Genomic DNA, 18,966 nt, shown 5'->3' on the forward strand with positions numbered 1-18,966 from the left:
ACAATAACAATTGTTTTGTATAAATAATTTTAAAAATATCGTTAAATTCATCATTTTACTTTGATCAAATATGTTTCTATTTTGTTTTTGATTATGCTGAATCCGAATATGGCATTGCAATTTGAAAATTCTTATACAGAATCTCTTATACAGTGTGGCTGCGTAGCTAGGAACCACAGGGAAAACTTTTTCATTATCAGTTTTACGAAAAAAGGTTATTCTTAATGAAATGCTCTAAATAGTCAAAAATCTAAAACTCAACCATCAGATATCAAATTTTTTCAATTTTATACGAGTTATGTCAAAAATATGAATTTCGTTAAAAAGTAAAGTACCTTTATATTCCAGCATATCAAAAAATACTATTATGAAAAGTTGTTTGAAATTAAAAACTATGTCTAAATATACAATTACATCAGTATAATCGAAAAATTTTTTTTTATTTTTTTCTCAAATTACGGATACTCATCATCATTTTATTACAATATTTATTAACTATTTTTTTATCACTTTTACGAAAAAAAGTTATTTTTCATAAAATGATCTCCCTGGTCTAAAATCGAAGATACAACCATCAGACATCAAACTTTTTCAATTTTATACGAGGTATGTAAAAAAATGGATTTTTCTTAAGAGTTAAGTGCCTTTATTATTCACAATATTTTAATTAGAAGGATGTAATTCAACACTAAAACAAATTTTTTAATTCCAAACAACTTTTCTTAATAACAATAATTGTTTTTCTTAATAACAATAATAATAATCGAAAATTATTTTCGATATTGTGAAATGTAATTGTACTTTACTCTTGAGTGAAATTCAAATTTTTTGACATACCTCGTATAACATTAATTAAATTTAATATTTGACGATTGCATTTTAGATTATATACGATGCAGAGTATTTTATAAAGAATAACTTTTTTTCGTAAAACTGATAATAAAAAAGTTATCAATAGGTTCCTAGTTACGCAGATATACTGTATAAGAGCTAAAAAAAATTGTTTTTGCTGAACATTTATTATTGTTAAAGCATATTATTAAATGTATTTTAGGTAAGTTTTACAGAAAAAACTTTTGATCACTGTGTACAAACATTTTTTATCTGGTAATTTTCAGTTTTTGTATTACATTTTTGCTATCTTTCTTAATTTTCTTAAAAAGAAATAGTTTATTTCATTTCTAAAGTAAAATAATTCAGTGTATTTTAGAGATTACATCCTAAGCTTTAAAAAACACTTATAAAACTGTTATAGATCTGTTCAAACTTGAGTAATATCTTCTTAAAATGGTGGTAATTCTATAAAACTACGAAAATTTCAAAAATTACATTTTTGGAGACGTAATATCATTTGAATTAAATTTTTGAGATTTGTTTTGAATGAAACATCATTTAGCAAGATGCTTAAAAGGTAAGTTGTGCTAAACTGAGAGTTTTATAAGAATACCTGTATTAGTTACACATTTTTAAATCATTTTTAAACAAAATTCATGTAAGGCTCAATTTCCGCCCACACCGTAGTTATGCCCATACATTTTATTTCTTTCTATTATAACCGTAAGATAGCTTGATTACTTTTCTTTCATGTTCAATTTGTAAAATTTCGTTTGATCCATTGGTTAAAGAATTACATTAAAATAACTCAACCATGCACTTCGCCGTATGTTAGTTTACAGTGCCCCAATGGTTGTGAGAAGGGTGACTGTAGCGTTATAAATAAAAAATTATAGAAGATACAGATTTAATTTTAGAAAATTCTTTATAAATGTATAAGGTTTTTTTGTAAAATTTTCTGAATTTTTCAATGGTCTAAAATCTATGTTTTCGGAGTTATTTAAAAAAACATCTAATTTCGTAGTGCATTTGCTTATTAAACATTTCTTAATAAAATTACAAAAAGTTCTATCTTGTTTGATTTTTTCCGAAGTTAAAATCTATATGCACTCCCCTACCTTATTATATCCTTTTTTCTCAATTATTAAAAAAATGTACTTGAATCCGTACATTGTGTTCATAAATGTTACTAGTAAAACGGTTCAAGTGCAGATGTTAACTAGTATACTAATAATTTTTATCCCAGCTGTTATCCATAGTGTAACTTCAAACTACAACGGACGCGTTGCATAATACTTAATTAGTCTTAAAAAATCTGCACAAATCTAATATTTATTTACCTGAAATTAATCCTATATAAACATGAGGTTTTTACAGAATATTAAAAATAGTTTTGTGGTAAAACGGTTCAAGCGCACTTAAACCCTTTTACTACTACATATTTGTCTTTACGGATTACTAAAAATAGATTTGTGCTGAAACGGTTTAAGCGTACTTAAACCCGTTTACTACCAATGCAAAATGCAATTGTTTTCATTAAATTAAATGTAATGGCGATCGATGGCAACTGGAGATCGAAATATACTTAAATTCTTTTAACACCAGGTTATAATTCCATTAAAGTATGCGAATCTGTACTTCGAGCATATTTTTGAAAATTTTTCTCTCAAGAAGAAGAGTCACTCAAACCCTTTTACTTCTAACCCCCTTTGTAGATGTACTTGTTAACAAGTATTAACAACGAGACAAGATAAACCAAAAACAAACAAGAAACAGCAGATAATGTAGAAAGATATGGGGAAGACGAAGAAAATCAAGACTAAAAATAACTTGTTAATCTATTGTTATCGATTTGAAACGTAATATTACCTTTTTGTTTATAGCTCTTCCAAATGAACGGACAATCATCAAAGTGATGATTTTTATTTGGCCAGCAACCCTTTGGCTTCTGAATTTCCTTTACAAACTTTCCCGTTAATGCTGGAATTACATTGGGAAACGTATTATCATCAACTTTATTATATCCCAACATTTCAACCGCCCCAAGTTGTCTCAAATAATTTAATGTCTTTGGCATCTGCCTCTGAAAATTTAATCTTGAAATAGCATCTAAGCCGAGTACTAAAATATTTAAAGGGGACCCGTTTTTGTCTTGATCTTCTTTTACTTTATCCGTGAAGTTCTTTACGGGAACAGAAGCAAACACATCAGTATAAATCAAACGGTTCTTGTAGTTGCAAGTTACTTTTATAAACTCTTCTTTTATGTCAGTTTTATTAACAAATGTTTCACAACTATTACTGTAGCTTATTTTCTTGTCTGCCATAGTGTGAGGATCCTCTCTCCAGAATGCTTTGTAGCAACATTTCAGATCATTTATATTGGTTATGTTATAGAAGGATAATGATTTCTCTATAATTTTTATAGATTCCATGTCTGTTTCAAATAATGCTGGAGTACCATTATTACAAACATATTTTCCTGGCTGCTCTACGTAATCTAAAATACTTTTATCATAAGGATGCAGGTATGGAATTGTACAACCAGGGGTGTTTATCGTAAATACTCCTCCATTGGAAGTTGCCTCTGCTGTCAATTTTAGTTCTTCTCCACTAATGTTTTCGATAATTTCAGTTCGGGAAAATATACTATCTTGTTGATATACACATACCAATATGGTAATACCCATTAGAAAAATTATGAAACATTTGAAGTCCACTTTTTTACCTCTGAAAAAAAAACAAACACTTGATTAATCTTAAAAAAGAAGATTGCTATATATAAATAATTAGTTATTATGTCAACATAAGAATCTGAAGGTAGACAACCATATCTACGATCCTACGAATATGCCTCCACTTTTCTATATCTAATAGGCTCAATAATAAATGATAACACCAGTCAAGAAATAAAATCACTGAAAATTACCGGTCATTTTCTCGATACTTTGCTATTTTGACTTATGACCAGTTATGACCATGTTTGAGCGGAGGTGCGCTTTGTCACAATACCAAATATTATGTAAACATATCGCACCTCCGCCCAAACAGTGTCATAAGTCAAAAAAGCAAAATATCGAGAAAACGAGGTTTAATATTTTTGCTAGAACTTTTCCGGGTTTAATACAAAAACTGTTAAAATTAATATAATAACTATTTTAGTCAGTTACAAAGGTTTTTGAAGCTCTACAAAATAGTGTACTAATTCTGCAAAAATAATTAAAAAAATATTTTTTTATTTAGTTGTGAGGCTATACAGATAAAATAACGAAAAATTAACGAAATAATATTGATCAAAAGTGGCACTTGCGGTACAGAATATAATACCATTATTATGATCTGGTTAACAGACTTATAATTTTTAATGATGTAACTTTAAGTACAAATAACAACATTAAACAAAAATGCTGCAAAAATAAAGACAAGTAAGTGATAAATGTTTCACTTTTACTGAGCTCATACGCAGATTGTTTTGAATAAAGTAATCACATAATATCTGTCTTAACTCGACAAACGTAATAAGTGATTTTTTCTACTATAGTTTTATAAAGAAGAATTTTTCGCTTGCCAATGGCAACGTTTTACTGAGTACCGTCACTTTATAGCTCTAGCGCGTTAAAGTTTGAAAAACGCGCGACGTCCATAGCAACCATATCACCATACAATACAAACAAATTGAACATTCATACTCATAAGCGCTCGTCGTCCGTAGCATCCATAGATCCATACAATAAAAACAAATTGAATATTCAAACTCATAAAGTTAATGATTTAAAAATAGTTATATTTTATTAAGTGATTGTAGAAAAAATGTTGTATGTATTACAAGCATAAAGTGACATTATTGCTTTCGAGTAATTACTGCGCTACGTTACACGTCGCGCGGTAACTATTACTCTCAAGCAATAATGTATCACTTTTCGCTCTTAATACATAAATAACTATTAAACATACAAAGACTTACGCCTGGTTGCACCAACAGATCTTAGGCTTAAGACGTGCTTTAAGCTCCGCTTACGGAACATACGTGTTGCACCACTGAGTCTCAGAAAAATATTAAGCTTGGACCAAGGAACTGCCACGTGGATTATATCTTAAACTTATCAGTTAACACGTTTTATGATAGACGAGTACTATCTATGAGCTGAGCTGGGCTAAGCTGGAGCTTAAGATTTGTTGGTGCAACCAGGCTTAATGAAAAGTAATTTACTGATTCGTAAGTCTAAGCTTAGAATCTACAAAACAGTAAATTAGACCAGTGGTCACACATGGATGTGTCACTTGGAACTCTCAACCATTAATGAAAATCAACTGAAAGTATTTGAGCGCACAATATACTAAGAAAGATATTTTGGACCAAACATTGGCAGCGATGGTTCGTGTAGAATTAAAATGAACTACGAGCTGGATGAACTAATTCAGAGCGCAGGTATTGTTAGATTTGTTAAGTCACAAAAACTAAACTGGCTTGATCACTTGGAAAGAATGCCAGATAATCAAGCTGTAAAAGTAATCCAGAGATGGAAGCCCCAAGGAAATAGAACAAGAGGAAGGCCCCGTAAAAGATGGGTAGACGACATAGAGGGAAATCTTAAAACCGTGAACATCAGGAAGTGGCGAAGGAAAGTATCCGACAGGGCAGGATGGCAGAACATTGTTAAGCAAGCCAAGACTCATAAAGGGTTGTAGCGCCATTAGAAGAAGAAGAAGAAAAAGAAAAAGAAGAAGAAGCATAAGTAGAAGAAGAAGAAGAATAAGAAGAAGGAGAAGAAGAAAAATAAGAAGAAGAAGAAGGAGAAGAAGAAGAATAATAAGACGATGAAGAAGAATAGTTATAGAATATATCAGCCTGATATAAACTGTAGTTAATTTATTACTTAACATGTTATACAGAGTGGAACAGTGAAATGGAATAAATTCGATAATAAATAAATGAGAGCGTGTGTAAAAAAAGGTAGAAAACGTTGATTGGTATTTTTCCATGCGCATTTTTTACACAAAAATCTGTTCCCTACAAAGGGGTGTCATGTAACAGAGGCCAATACCAACTTTCTAACTTTCTTATTTCAAATATAACACCCTGTATAATATTCCATTGTTGGACTCCTCAGAATATTCTAGACAGATGTAGAAAACAGCCAGGTTTTCTTAATAATAGCTATTCTGATTTTAACACTGTTTAATATGGGGTTCTTCAAGGTTCGATACTAGGACCCACTTTGTTTCTTATTTCTCTGAGCGATTTATTTCACTGCACTTCTCCTATAAAATGTTGTTCTGAAGCTATTTCTTTGTTGCATTTATGTAATTTATTATTCTAAATGGGAAATAAGCCACAGTTTAACTTAAAAAATGACGTTTAATTGACGTTTCGATTTCCAACTTAGACGTCGCTATCAAAATACAAAATATTACTAAATTAAACAAAAATGTTGTTTGTAAAAAAATTCTAATAATTTAATTTAATCAGACTCGTTTATATCGGCAATTCAGACATATATTATACATTTTAAAGTAGAAGACTTTGAAATGACATTGCCAATATTTATGAGTTGCGTTCCTGGGACGACTTTATTCAAAGATAATTCATTCGATTAGATGAAAACAACTTTAACTCAGGAATATCCGTCACAAAAAAAGTATAGCATGTGACTTGTCTTTAAAAAGGCAACCACATGCAAGGTGACAGCAAAATTCTCGTGTTAGTGATTCCATAGTAAATCACGAGGAAAAACCAGGAAAAAACCTCATGATACTATCTCGACATTTATTTGGTCTTACATTCGGTTTACTCTCAAAACTAACACCAAACTCTGATTATATGTGTATGTTACTTTAAATTATAAATAATACATAGATATATAAATAATACTAAAATATAAATTATGTACTATCCTCCATATATTATTGACTTACTAATCGTGGTATTTTCTTTCCGTTAACTTCCTCTTTTAGTATGGGTAATCACATCCACATTGTGTCGCAAATTTCTAGGTAGAATGCAGTAGAATGTGGTTACCCATACTAAAAGACGAAGTCAATAGAAAGAAAATACCACGATTAGCAAATCAATAACATATGGAGCATAGTCCATAATTTATTTTTTAGCATTATTAGTGGAGTCAATGAAGGTGGATATGAGTTATTACCTCAGATTTCGTTGAACCTCCATCGATTTTCATAAAAATTGGTGAGTGGTTAAAGGATACCTCAAGGAACAAAGGTGACATAGTGCCAACTTGCGCTTTTTGCATTTTAGGGGTGAAATACACCCCTTTTTTAAAAATTATTTTTTAGATTTCTGAAAGTGCAGTCACTGTAAGTTTTCACTTCCTATTTTGTTGAACCTTCATCGATTTTCATGAAAATCGGTAAATAGTTAGAGGATACCTCAAGCAATAAAAGATATATAGCATCAACTTGCTATTACTAGCTATTTGTAATACACCCCTAATTTTTTAAATTGTAAAAAAATGCAGATTTCCGCATTATGGCGCAAGTAATCTCGTTTAATTAAGAAAAATAAATATTTTTTTTATATTTATGTGCATGAATTACATTTTTTTTAATTTTTCAAACCTTATAGCAACCAAAAATCCGAAAGTTAACAAGTCTAAAATCACGAAAACCTTATTCTTCTATATTTCTGAAAGTGTAGTCACTGAATGTTTTCACCCACGATTTCTTTGAACCTTCATTGATTTTCATGAAAATTGATGATTAGTTAGAGGATACTTCAAAAACAAAAGTGATATGGCACCAAGTTGCGCTTTCTGCATTTTAGGGGTGAAATCCACCTTTTTTTTAATGATAAAAATGCAGATTTCAGCATTCTGGCTCAAGCAATCTCGTTTAATTAAGTAAAATAAATATTTTTTTACATTTATGTGCATGATTTATAATTTTTATTAATTTTTTTAAACCTTATAGCAACCAAAAATCAGAAAATTAGCAAATAGACAATCACGAAAAAAATTAATCTTTTATATTTCCAAAAAGGCAGTCACTGAAGGTTTTCACCCCTGATTTCGTTTAACCTCCATCAATTTTCATGAAAATTGGTAAGTAGTTAGAGGATACCTCAAGAAACAAAAATTATGTGGTACCAACTTGCGCTTTTATCCTGGGGGTGGATGTTACCTCTTCTCATGGGTGAACACTATTTTATTAAAAATAACCCCATAATTAGATAGAGGAGTAAATTCTAAGCAAACTTTCTTTTATCAATTTTATAAATTTTTTATTTAAATAATATTTCATAATTTAATAAAATATTATTGGTACAGTAAAACCTGACAATAACGGCCACTAAAAATAGAAAACAATTGGCCGTTATAGAAATGTGGCCGCTAATGCTAGGTTTCCTTTTCCCCAAATACATAAAATATAATTGAAAATTTATTTATTTTAGTAATTAAAGCAAATCTAATTGAATATAATTCTACAAACAAACGGAACATACTAAAACTAAATTCAATTTAGCACAATATAAAACAATATCTATACGAAAAAACAACTACAAGAACAACAGAATTTTTGTTTGTTTTATTTTTTTTAGATAAACGAAACATACTTAAAATAATTTAATATAGGTAATACATAATATAAAACAACATACTCTAGCTACTACGAAAAATACGCTTATCGCTAAAGTATCGTCGTGCTTCCATGCTATATTCAACAAAACCAACTTGGTAGGGCCTTTAATTAGATATCGCAAATCACTTTGGCTGATTTTGTCTGCATATATATTATGTTTGAGGAATTCTTTTTTTTTGTGAGACTGGATATAGGACATTTCTCAAGTATGAATTCACATTCATGGTCTATCGTTGCTATAGAGGGATAATAATCTGTGCAATGTTATGGTACAGGCTACGTTAAATATAAAGTAAATGTGGAAGATATACACTGGTTATTCATTTCAATTTAATTTGATTGTTTTTTAATCGTTTACAATATTTAAAATAATTAAAGACATAAAGTTAGGGATTTCAAAAATAAATTCAGTTCTCACTGGTAGGGTGGGAAATAATAAAGTGCCATACAATAGCATTTCATTACAATGCTCATTACAGGCATTACAGGCTGCTCCGTTTGAGAAAACTCATACTCTCAAACTTTGAGAAAACACTCATTCAGTTTCGACCAACCCTGTATTAGCTAAAATTAAACGTTTTGCTAGATTAATAATTTTTAACAATAATAGATTTAAACATAAATTGATTTTCTGATGTCAAATCACTACAATTATACAGGGGGTGAATATTGCTATGAAATTTGAAAATAAAAACGTAATTATCTTTTAAACTACTTCGTATAACATGACAAAACCTGATATTTTAAGAAATAAAACATAGAGGAGAATCCAAAAATGTAAAAATATATAGGGTGTTCCATTAAACAAAAGATAATTTTGTTTCACCCTGTCAATATGGGTGGCCCTGTATATTTGGAAATGTATTTAAATTCTGATATTATCTATGCCCCAATCTCACCTAAATAAACTTTTTTCGTATCTCCTACAACAAACGACTAATTGGACTTCCTACAACCTGTATACATACAAAATCTCCACTATAAAATTTTTTCAAAGAAAATGTTATTGGTTTTTTTAAAATAACTCCGTTAAATTTTGAAATCTGAGATTTATTAAAAAACCATTACAAAGCTAAGTAAAAGTTCTATAACACTGTATTAAACATAATTTTCTAAATCAGCGGTTCTCAATCTGTGGTACATGTACCACTGGTGGTACATTTCATTTTTTGAGGTGGTACACAAAACGCAAAAACAGCCAAAATCAGCCCCACTATTATAGTTAATTAGATCACCTAATTAGATATGTATTTCAGTTAGGTGGTACCAAAAATAATAAAAGGTATTTGGTGGTACATGACACAAAAAGATTGAGAACCGCTGTTCTAAATCCTTTATTTTTTTCTAAATACAAGGTGAAAGGGCCCCGGTTACATGGTTCTCGCAGTAAAATTTAGGTTTTAAATGTTTCTATCTCGGTTATTTTTTGTCGTAAAAAATATTAAAAAAAAAAAGTTTAAATAAAGTTAAAACTAAAATTTTGTTCTGTGCCATTTTTTAAGTATATCGAGTATTTTTGGAGTTATTATCAAAAGAAAATGAAATTCACGAAAATTTGAAAAATTCTAATTTTTTTAATCGTATTTTTTTTCAAAAATATGCATTCTAAACCGGTCAAAATTGTTGAAGTTATTACTCATGTTAAAATAAATAAAGTTTCAAATGGGTTACTATAAATTTTAATTTTTGTGGAAATGACGTATGTTTCATTTTTCATTCTTCCCTAAAAAATCTGAAAGGGTCCTCTTATTTCCATCATAACTTGCTTAATTTTGATGCTATTGACTTCTTATATAGCTTTTTGATAGTTACCTTTAAGTACTTTATTAAAATGTTTAATATCTATATTTAACATAGTGCATCGTTTTCCTGTTATTTAAGCTTGAATACTAAGATTTGAGTACTCGCGGAAAAAAATATACATTCAATTGCATATAACTCACTTTGTATATGTAATAAAGGATTTTTCGAATAGGGAGCTTATTTATTTTTATATTATCTTCGATTTTGGTAATAACAACTTTTTTGAAGAAACTTATGGTTTTTGAGTTATTTATGAAAAACTGCTTTAAAACATGGATTTTTTTCAGGAAAAATCAAAACTTTTGATCTTTAATAACTCAAAAACTATTGATTTATTGAAATAACTTTATATAACAAATTTTACTTATAATTTGTCCCTCTATCGATTAGTGGTATTATTTTTAATAAAATAATTTCCACTCCCGAGAAGTGGTTTCATCCCCCCCCCCCAGGGTAAAAGCGCAAGTTGGCACCATGTCACCTTTGTTTCTTGAGGTATCCTCTACATACTTACCAATTTTCATGAAAATCGATGGAGGTTCAACGAAATCGGAGGTGAAAACCTTCATTGACTCCACTATATTTATATATCTGTGTATTATTAATTCTATTTAAAATTTAAAATAACATACATATAAAGTCAAAGTTTGGTGTTAGTTTTGAGAGTAAACTAAATATAAGACCAAATACTTACAATGTCGGGAGAGTCTCATGAGGTTTTTCCTCGTGATTTATTATGGAATCACTAACACCACAATTTTACTGTCACCATTGCATGTGGTTGTCTTTTTAAAGACAAATCACATGTTATGACTTTTTTGTGACGGATATTCTTGAGTTAAAGTTGATTTCATGTAAACGAATGAACTATCTTTCAATAAAGTCGTCCCAGGAACGCTACTCATAAATATTGGCAATATCATTTTAAAGACTTCTACTTTAAAATGTATAATATATGTCTGAATTGCCGATATGAACGAGTCAGATTAAATTAAATTATTAGAAGAATCTTTTTTACCAACCAAAGACATTTTTGTTTAATTTAGTAATATTTTGTATTTTGATAACGAGATTGCGAGTTGGAAGTCGAAACGTCAATAAAATCATTTTTTAAGTTAAATTGTGGTTTATTTCCCATTTAGAATAATAAATCCTATAAAATGTGTATGCTTTGCAGAATACAGGGTGTAACGAAAATACAGGTCATAAATTTAACCACATATTCTGGGACCAAAAATAGTTTGATTGAACCTAACTTACCTTAGTACAAATGTGCATATAAAAAAAGTTACAACCCTTTGAAGTTACAAAATGAAAATCGATTTATTTCAATATATCAAAAACTATTAAAGTTTTTTTATTGAAAATGGACATGTGGCATTCTTATAGCAGCAACATCTTAAAAAAGAATTATAGTGAAATTTGTGCACCCCATAACAATTTTATGGGGGTTTTGTTCCCCTAAACCCCCCCAAACTTTTGTGTACGTTCCAATTAAATTATTATTGTAGTACCATTACTTAAACACAATATTTCTAAAACATTTTTGGCTCTTAGTACTTTTTCGAAAAGTCAGTTTTTATCGAGATATTTTGAATATTTGTCAAATCCACCACATATTTGTATATGGTTAAGTACGATTACGGAGACTTGGTAATAAGATGAAAATTTATGTATGATTTACATTTTTAGGTATATTTTGAACCGTATTAAAAAAGAAGCCATATCTCGATAAAAGGTGCCTTCTCGAAAAAATACAAAGAGGCAAAAAAGTTTTAAAAACAGTTTGTTTAACTAATTGTATCGCAGTAATAGTTTAATTGGAGCGTACACAAATATTTGGGGGGTTTAAAGGAATAAAACCCCCATAAAATTTTTATGTAAACATATTAAAAAAGAAGCTGCAACTCGATAAAAACTGCCTCATCGAAAAAATACTAAGAGCCAGAAAAGTTTTAAAAATATTGAATTTAACTAATGGTATCACAATAATAATTTAATTGGAACGTACAGAAAAGTTTGGGGGGTTTAAGGGAACCAAACCCCCATAAAATTTTTATGGGGAGCACAAATTACACTATAATTTTTCTTTAAGATGATCCTGTCATAAGAATGCCACATATCCATTTTCGATAAAAAATCTCTAATAGTTTTCGATATATTCGAAAAAATCGATTTTTATTTTGTAACTTCAAAGGGCTATAACTTTTTTCTGTGCATATTTGTACTAAGGTAAGTTAGGTTAATTCGAACTATTTTTGGTCCCAAAATATGTGATTTAATTTATGACCTGTATTTTTGTTACACCCTGTATAATAATAACTCTCAATAATAATTCTAACATGTTAATCAACATAATGGTAGAGGAGCCCAAGCGGGGGATTTTTGCAGTTACTCGAGCGCGGCAGATTATTACATGGAGAATTATGTATACCTTGTACCCTAAAAATGTACCTCTACCATATATTGGCTCTTAATGCAGGGGAGTTCGTTAAGGGGGGTCGAAAAAAAATAGGAAGGAAATGGATGAGTCCCAAAGTTTCACAAGAAAAAAGCGAATATTTCACGAAATGAATGACAGATCGAAAAATAAACGGACTCAATATTTCTCAAAAATATATCGAATGACACCAAACACGACTTCCCACGGAGAGGGGGGGGTTATATTTAATATTTTAAATATGAATCCCGCGATATTTCGCGAAATGAACATCAGATGCACCAAACACGACCCCCAACAGGGGTGGAGTGTGGGATTACTTTAAAATCTTAAATACCAGCCCCATTTTTAATTGTAGATTTCTATTCCTTACGTAAAAATAAGTAACTTTTATTCGAGTCATTTTTTCGAATTATGGATAGATGGTGCTATAATAAAAAAAAAACGATTATTGGAAATATAAATTAAATTAAAAATGGACAAGTCCCCACTAAAACGGAAAACTTTACTTAATTTTTTTTTGGTTTTAGAACCTACTCTTCACAACCCAATAGGTCCCAAAGCGCTCGAGTGACTGCACATTTAGCATACTTTGCTCCCCTACCATAATCTCAAAATTAAAATACAAATCATGCCAATGGCCATTAGTTTTGTCGAGGCATTAGCTAAATAAAAAAAATACAAATCATATTTTTGAAATATTGTTTTCATTTTTATACTTACTTTTATTTAAATATGGTGAATATAAAATTCTTAATTTTATATAAAAAAATCCGCAATAACTGTCTCTTAAAACCTACCAAAATTCATTTGCATATCTCAACTGGTTTTAAAGCAATAATAAATCGCCAGTTTGTAAGAAAAAATTCAACATCCCGTATCCCGGAAACGAAACATTTGCGAACATACGTTTATAAAGCCAACTGTCATTACTTTTTTTCATGCAGAATTACCCCTTAAAGTTTGTCGTACTTATTTAAAAACACCGTGCATTGATGAAACAACATGTCTAGTCGTTAAAGTACCTAACTTTTTTATTATCCAACATAAACGAATGAATCAAAAAACATAATGTTAAAAAAACCTGCGGCTATAGTTGGGTTTTAATTGCTTTTATTAATTCTGCTGTTTAATTAATTCCTAAACTTACGTGCATAGAAATCGACCCAATTAAAAATTTGGTCATTTTTAATGTTTCATATTTCCTAAATCTGTTGACCGATTTAAGTGATTTTTTGAACATGTTATAGCCTGATTCTTTAGCAATACCACTGTAATAACATAGTTGCTAAACAGGTAAATTTTCATTGTATACTGGGTGTCCCAATTAAACTGTGTTTTTTTCTCAAAGTTCGCATCACCCTGTGGAATATTACAGCATTTATAAAATACTGAAATTAAAACCCAACTATAGCCTCAGGTTTTTTTAACATTATGTTTTTTGATTCATTCGTTTATGTTGGATAATAAAAAAGTTAAGTACTTTAACAACTAGACATGTTGCTTCATCAATACACGGTGTTTTTAAATAAGTACGACAAACTTTAAGGGGTAATTCTGCATGAAAAAATCTCTGAAATCTCCAGAGCTCAAAAAGCTAACGAAGAGACAGCGTTTCCGGGCAGTGTTTGCACTACACGTAGAAGCATTACACAAATTATTGTTTATTATTTAACATTGTTTATCATTATTTAATATGAAATACAGTTAAAATAAAATGGATATTTTAAAACCATACTTTCCTATTTTTGATACCTATTAAGACTATAATCCATTTATTCAAAAAAACTTCTTTCTACACTATCCATGTTGTTAAATTTTGTAAAATATATTTATATTATTTTGGTTTTTTAATTTAAAACAACCTATTGTAGATACACCACTGTTAACGTCACTTTGACGTAAAAGGTGGGTTTCAACGAGGTAAAAATTTTAAAAATTGGCTCATAGATAAGTAAGCCTGTAAACTATTCAATGATCGTAACTGTTCATGTGAAGATAAGTTATGCATTTATTACATAGTAATTAATATAACTAAAAAGTTCAATATATTTCCTTAAAAATATTTTTACGCTCTTTACAATGCCGGTATTACTTTTTGAAAAATTTATATATACAGGGTGAAAGATTTGAAAAAACTAACAACATATTTTTACAAAAAAAATCAGAAAAAAAGAACCCATATACCAAATTTAGTTGATGTCGGACTTTTCGTTTAAAAGGTATCGTGCGATTAGTCACATATGTATCGTCGCTATTTTGAATGCCCGCCATTTTTGTAAAAGGCAAGATCTGAGATGGCCTCTTATCTAAATTTGAACCTTTATATGTGTATAATATGTGGTCCAAAGTATGTGCTTCTATCATTAAATGCACAATTCTTATAATATTTGCACTAATCTGCCGCATAGTTGCTGTCGCTCGACTATTCGCGGTGTGCAAGTACTTGGAGGGGATACGAGAAACGATCGTGAACGAATAGCGGAGAAATCTTGCAACTTTCCTAAATAAATCATATTGTAATTTGAAATTGCCAAATTGACGTATTTTCCATACCTACTGTCATTGAAGAAAAAAAATTATATGTTCCTCCACAATATTGATATGATAAGCAATTATTATATTAAAGTAAATTTAAATAATTGTATTTTGCTTGCAGTACTGCATTTTAATAATTAATTTTATTTACTACATACAATTGTTTACCTTTTAATAACATAACCTAAATCTTAGTTTTTCTTTTAATAATTTTTTTTTGGGCTATGGCCTTGACAATTATTCAGCAACCAGGACTAATATAATTGGCCAATATAATTAAAAGTGCGAAAAATATTGCTGAGCTATGAAATCAGGTGTCGCTTTTCCGAACTTGCACGGTCCCAAGATCTCTTGTACAATATCCTAGACAAGTCTTAAGCTGTTTCGAAAATCTTAAGTGTTTTCAGATCCACTGCAACAAGTAACATCAAAAAGAAAAAGAACATTATCTGAGTACAGTCCGACCAGATTCACTTTGTATTTGATATTTGGGTTGTTGACGTTCGGGTTTTCCAAATTTTCTGAATTTTATTTTGGTGTCGTCTCGCCAAATAAAATACCTGCATTGTACTAAAATAAAATTCAGAAAATGTGAGAAAACTGAACGACAAAAATAGTGCGCATCCAAATCCTAAATACTAAATGTGCTACAACTGAAAAACTTAATAAGTGATATTGTGTATTTGTTGGTAATGTTACAGACAATAGAATATATTAATGTGATTACAGGAGACGTTTAAAATGCTCGCCGCAACATCCTAATTTTAAATAGAATTTTCTTTAAATGTTACTTAAGATGTTAGGCGCGACGGATCTAAATCGCCAGCGTCTTCTTAAATCAACTAAGTCGAGGGGTTAAGTTTTATATACAATATTTTTGACGTCGCGCATCGCCATAACAAAAAGTTTAACGGTGTCAAATCAGGATATCGAGCTGGCCATTCCATCTAAGTGCATTTTGCTAAAAGTAAATCATATTCTCTGGGACTTTTGGGTTATCTGGATCAGGATAATATTTTTGAGAAGTGCTAATTCGACGGCATTGTTATCTAAAATTTCTATTATTTGTTCAAATATACGTCATCTTGTCGTGAGTTTCTAAGTTGATATCATTTTATATTATTTTTATTTTGTTTTAATGTTCGAAGAATCGAGGAATGGCTAACATCAGATATTGGGGTAATTCTTTGACTAGAAGTATGTCGGTTCTACTCAAACTCAAGCATAATGTCCAATTTAGCATCATCACTTATTGCATTGGCATTTGCTTTTGTTTACCTGCCTTTCAAGTCCAAGCTCGCGAAACTCATTTTATATTTTACTAATTTTATCTTGGGATGCCCCTAGGGGACATGAAAGGAGCCTCCACGTAGATTGTGATCACTTGTGAATACAATCGGGCGTCCCCTGGAAACGAGTAATGTCGGCTAATCCTTTCAACACCGGTGCACCAACAACACAGATGCAATCAAAATCAAAACGGTCTTTATCAAGGCCATTTTTGATGACGACCTCAATTAATATTGAAGGACTATCAGCAGATAAAGAAGACCTATTGTCTAATATGTGCAGAGAACATGGTGTCGATGTTCTACTGGTTCAAGAAACCCATAGAGGTACTGCAAGCCGCAGACCAAGGATTCGGGGTATGAAGCTCATACTGGAGAGACCACACGACCAATATGGTAGCGCAGTCTTCGTCAGACCAGATATCGACGTAGCATCCACATCTCTAACAGATCAAAATGACATCGAGATCCTCACAGTGGAGATAATCTCCTGTACAGTAACGTCAATCTACAAACCACCAAACGCTGACTTTGCTTTTGAGGAACCGAATAACTTTCAATCACAGCAAATCAAATTCGTACTGGGTGACTTCAACTGTCACAGTGTCGCGTGGGGTTACAACGAAACAGATTCCAATGGCGAAAAACTAGAAAAATGGGCTGAAAGCATGAACCTAAAACTTATTCACGATCCAAAGTAGCCTGCGTCGTTCAACAGCGGAAGATGGCGCAGAGGTTACAACCCAGACAATATATTTGTCAGCGACAGAATTGGAGACCAGGTGACAAAAATCGTTGGAAGCGCCCTCCCAAAGACACAGCACAGACCAATAATTTGTCTTTCCAACGCGGCAATCAGATACGAAATTGTTCCTTTCAAGAGAAGGTTCAACTTTACTAAAGCAAAATGGGAAAAATTCTCTGAAACATTGGATCAAGAAGTTTCCCAGCTAGAACCTTGCCCTGATTCATACGATAAATTTGTAGAAATCGTAAAGCAAGTATCACGGAAATTTATCCCTAGAGGTTGTCGATAGAGTTGCACAAGTTTGACTTGAATGTTTGAACTTGACTTGAGTTTGACTTAATTCAAGTCAAACTCAAGTCAATCCTTCTGTCAATTAATTCAAGTCAAGTCAAACTGGTCAATGGTTAGAGGTCTGAAAATTCAAACTGTTTGTCAAACTAGTTTGAAAGAGTTTGAAAATTAATTTAGTTAATAGATATACTTTTCTTCGAGATAAAAATGTTTAGTAATTTTTCAGGAACGCAACTCATAAATATTGGCAATATCATTTTAAAGTTTTCTACTTTAAAATGTATAATTATATGTCTGAATTGCCGATATAAATGAGTCAGATTAAATAAATTATTAGAAGAATTTTTTACTAAGCAACAACATTTTTGTTTAGTTTAGTAATATTTTGTATTTTGACAACGACACCCGATTTGGGCGTCGAAAGTGTTTGAAATGTGGTGCCTACGTCGAATACATAGAATATCATGGATGGACAGAGTCAGAAAGGAGGAAGTACTAAGAAGAGCCGGTTTACAGGATAGGGAACTTTTTAATTATGTTAAAAGTAAGACTACATACTTGGGGCACATACTACGAGGACGACGATACACTTTTCAGTAACTGATACTCGACGGAAAGATAGAGGGTAAGAGAGAACTGAGACGTAAAAAGATGTCAAGGCTGCATAATCGCCAATGGACAGGAACCCACAGCTATGAAATGCTTCGCAATGCTGCTAAAAACAGAATTATGTAATCCTGACTATCTAACGTTTCACCGTCTATGCAGAAATGCACAGCATCTTAAGAAGAAGAAGAAATATGAATTTATAATTGCCAGACATTTTTGCACGTTTTATGCCAGGTTGCACCAACAGATCTTAAGCTCCAGCTTAGCTAAGCTCTACTTATAGATAGGGCCTCCTTGAGTATAACTTACGTTGCACCATAATTTTAGATTCTTACCTTATTATCAATTATATCTATTATTATACAGGGTGTAACCAAAATACAGGTCATAAATTAAAGTACGTATTCTGGGACCAAAAATAGTTCGAATGGACCTAACTTACCTTAGTACAAATATGCACATAAAAAAGTTACAGCCCTTTGAAGTTACAAAATCAAAATCGATTTTCTCGAATATATCGAAAACTATTGGAGATTTTTTATTGAAAATAAGCATGTGGCATTCTTATGACAGGAACATTTAAAAAAAAATTATAGTGAAATTTGTGCACCCCCTAAAAATTTTATGGGGTTTTGTTCCCTTAAACCCCCCCAAGCTTTTGTGTACGTGACAATTAATTTATTATTGTGGTACCATTACTTAAATTCAATATTTTCAAAACTTTTTTTCTTCTTAGTATTTTTTCGATAAGGCAGTTTTTATCGAGATGCGGCTTCATTTTTTAATACGTTTACATACAAAATTTATGGGGGTTTT

General features: G+C 30.8%; 1 protein-coding gene across 2 annotated transcripts in view; it reads right to left on the reverse strand.

Annotated features, from left to right (window-relative positions):
• The window catches only part of LOC126888177 (uncharacterized), a 102,380-nt gene that overhangs the window by 13,538 nt on the left and 69,876 nt on the right, over positions 1-18,966 (reverse strand). For both annotated transcript variants that reach the window (XM_050656169.1, XM_050656168.1), the window contains exon 2: positions 2,704-3,563. In XM_050656169.1, coding sequence (XP_050512126.1) covers positions 2,704-3,563 — 860 coding nt within the window. The remainder of the gene's footprint in view (positions 1-2,703; positions 3,564-18,966) is intronic.

The sequence above is a fragment of the Diabrotica virgifera genome, chromosome 7 (assembly GCF_917563875.1).
Source record: "Diabrotica virgifera virgifera chromosome 7, PGI_DIABVI_V3a".
In the NCBI taxonomy this organism is placed as follows: Eukaryota; Metazoa; Arthropoda; class Insecta; order Coleoptera; family Chrysomelidae; genus Diabrotica; species Diabrotica virgifera.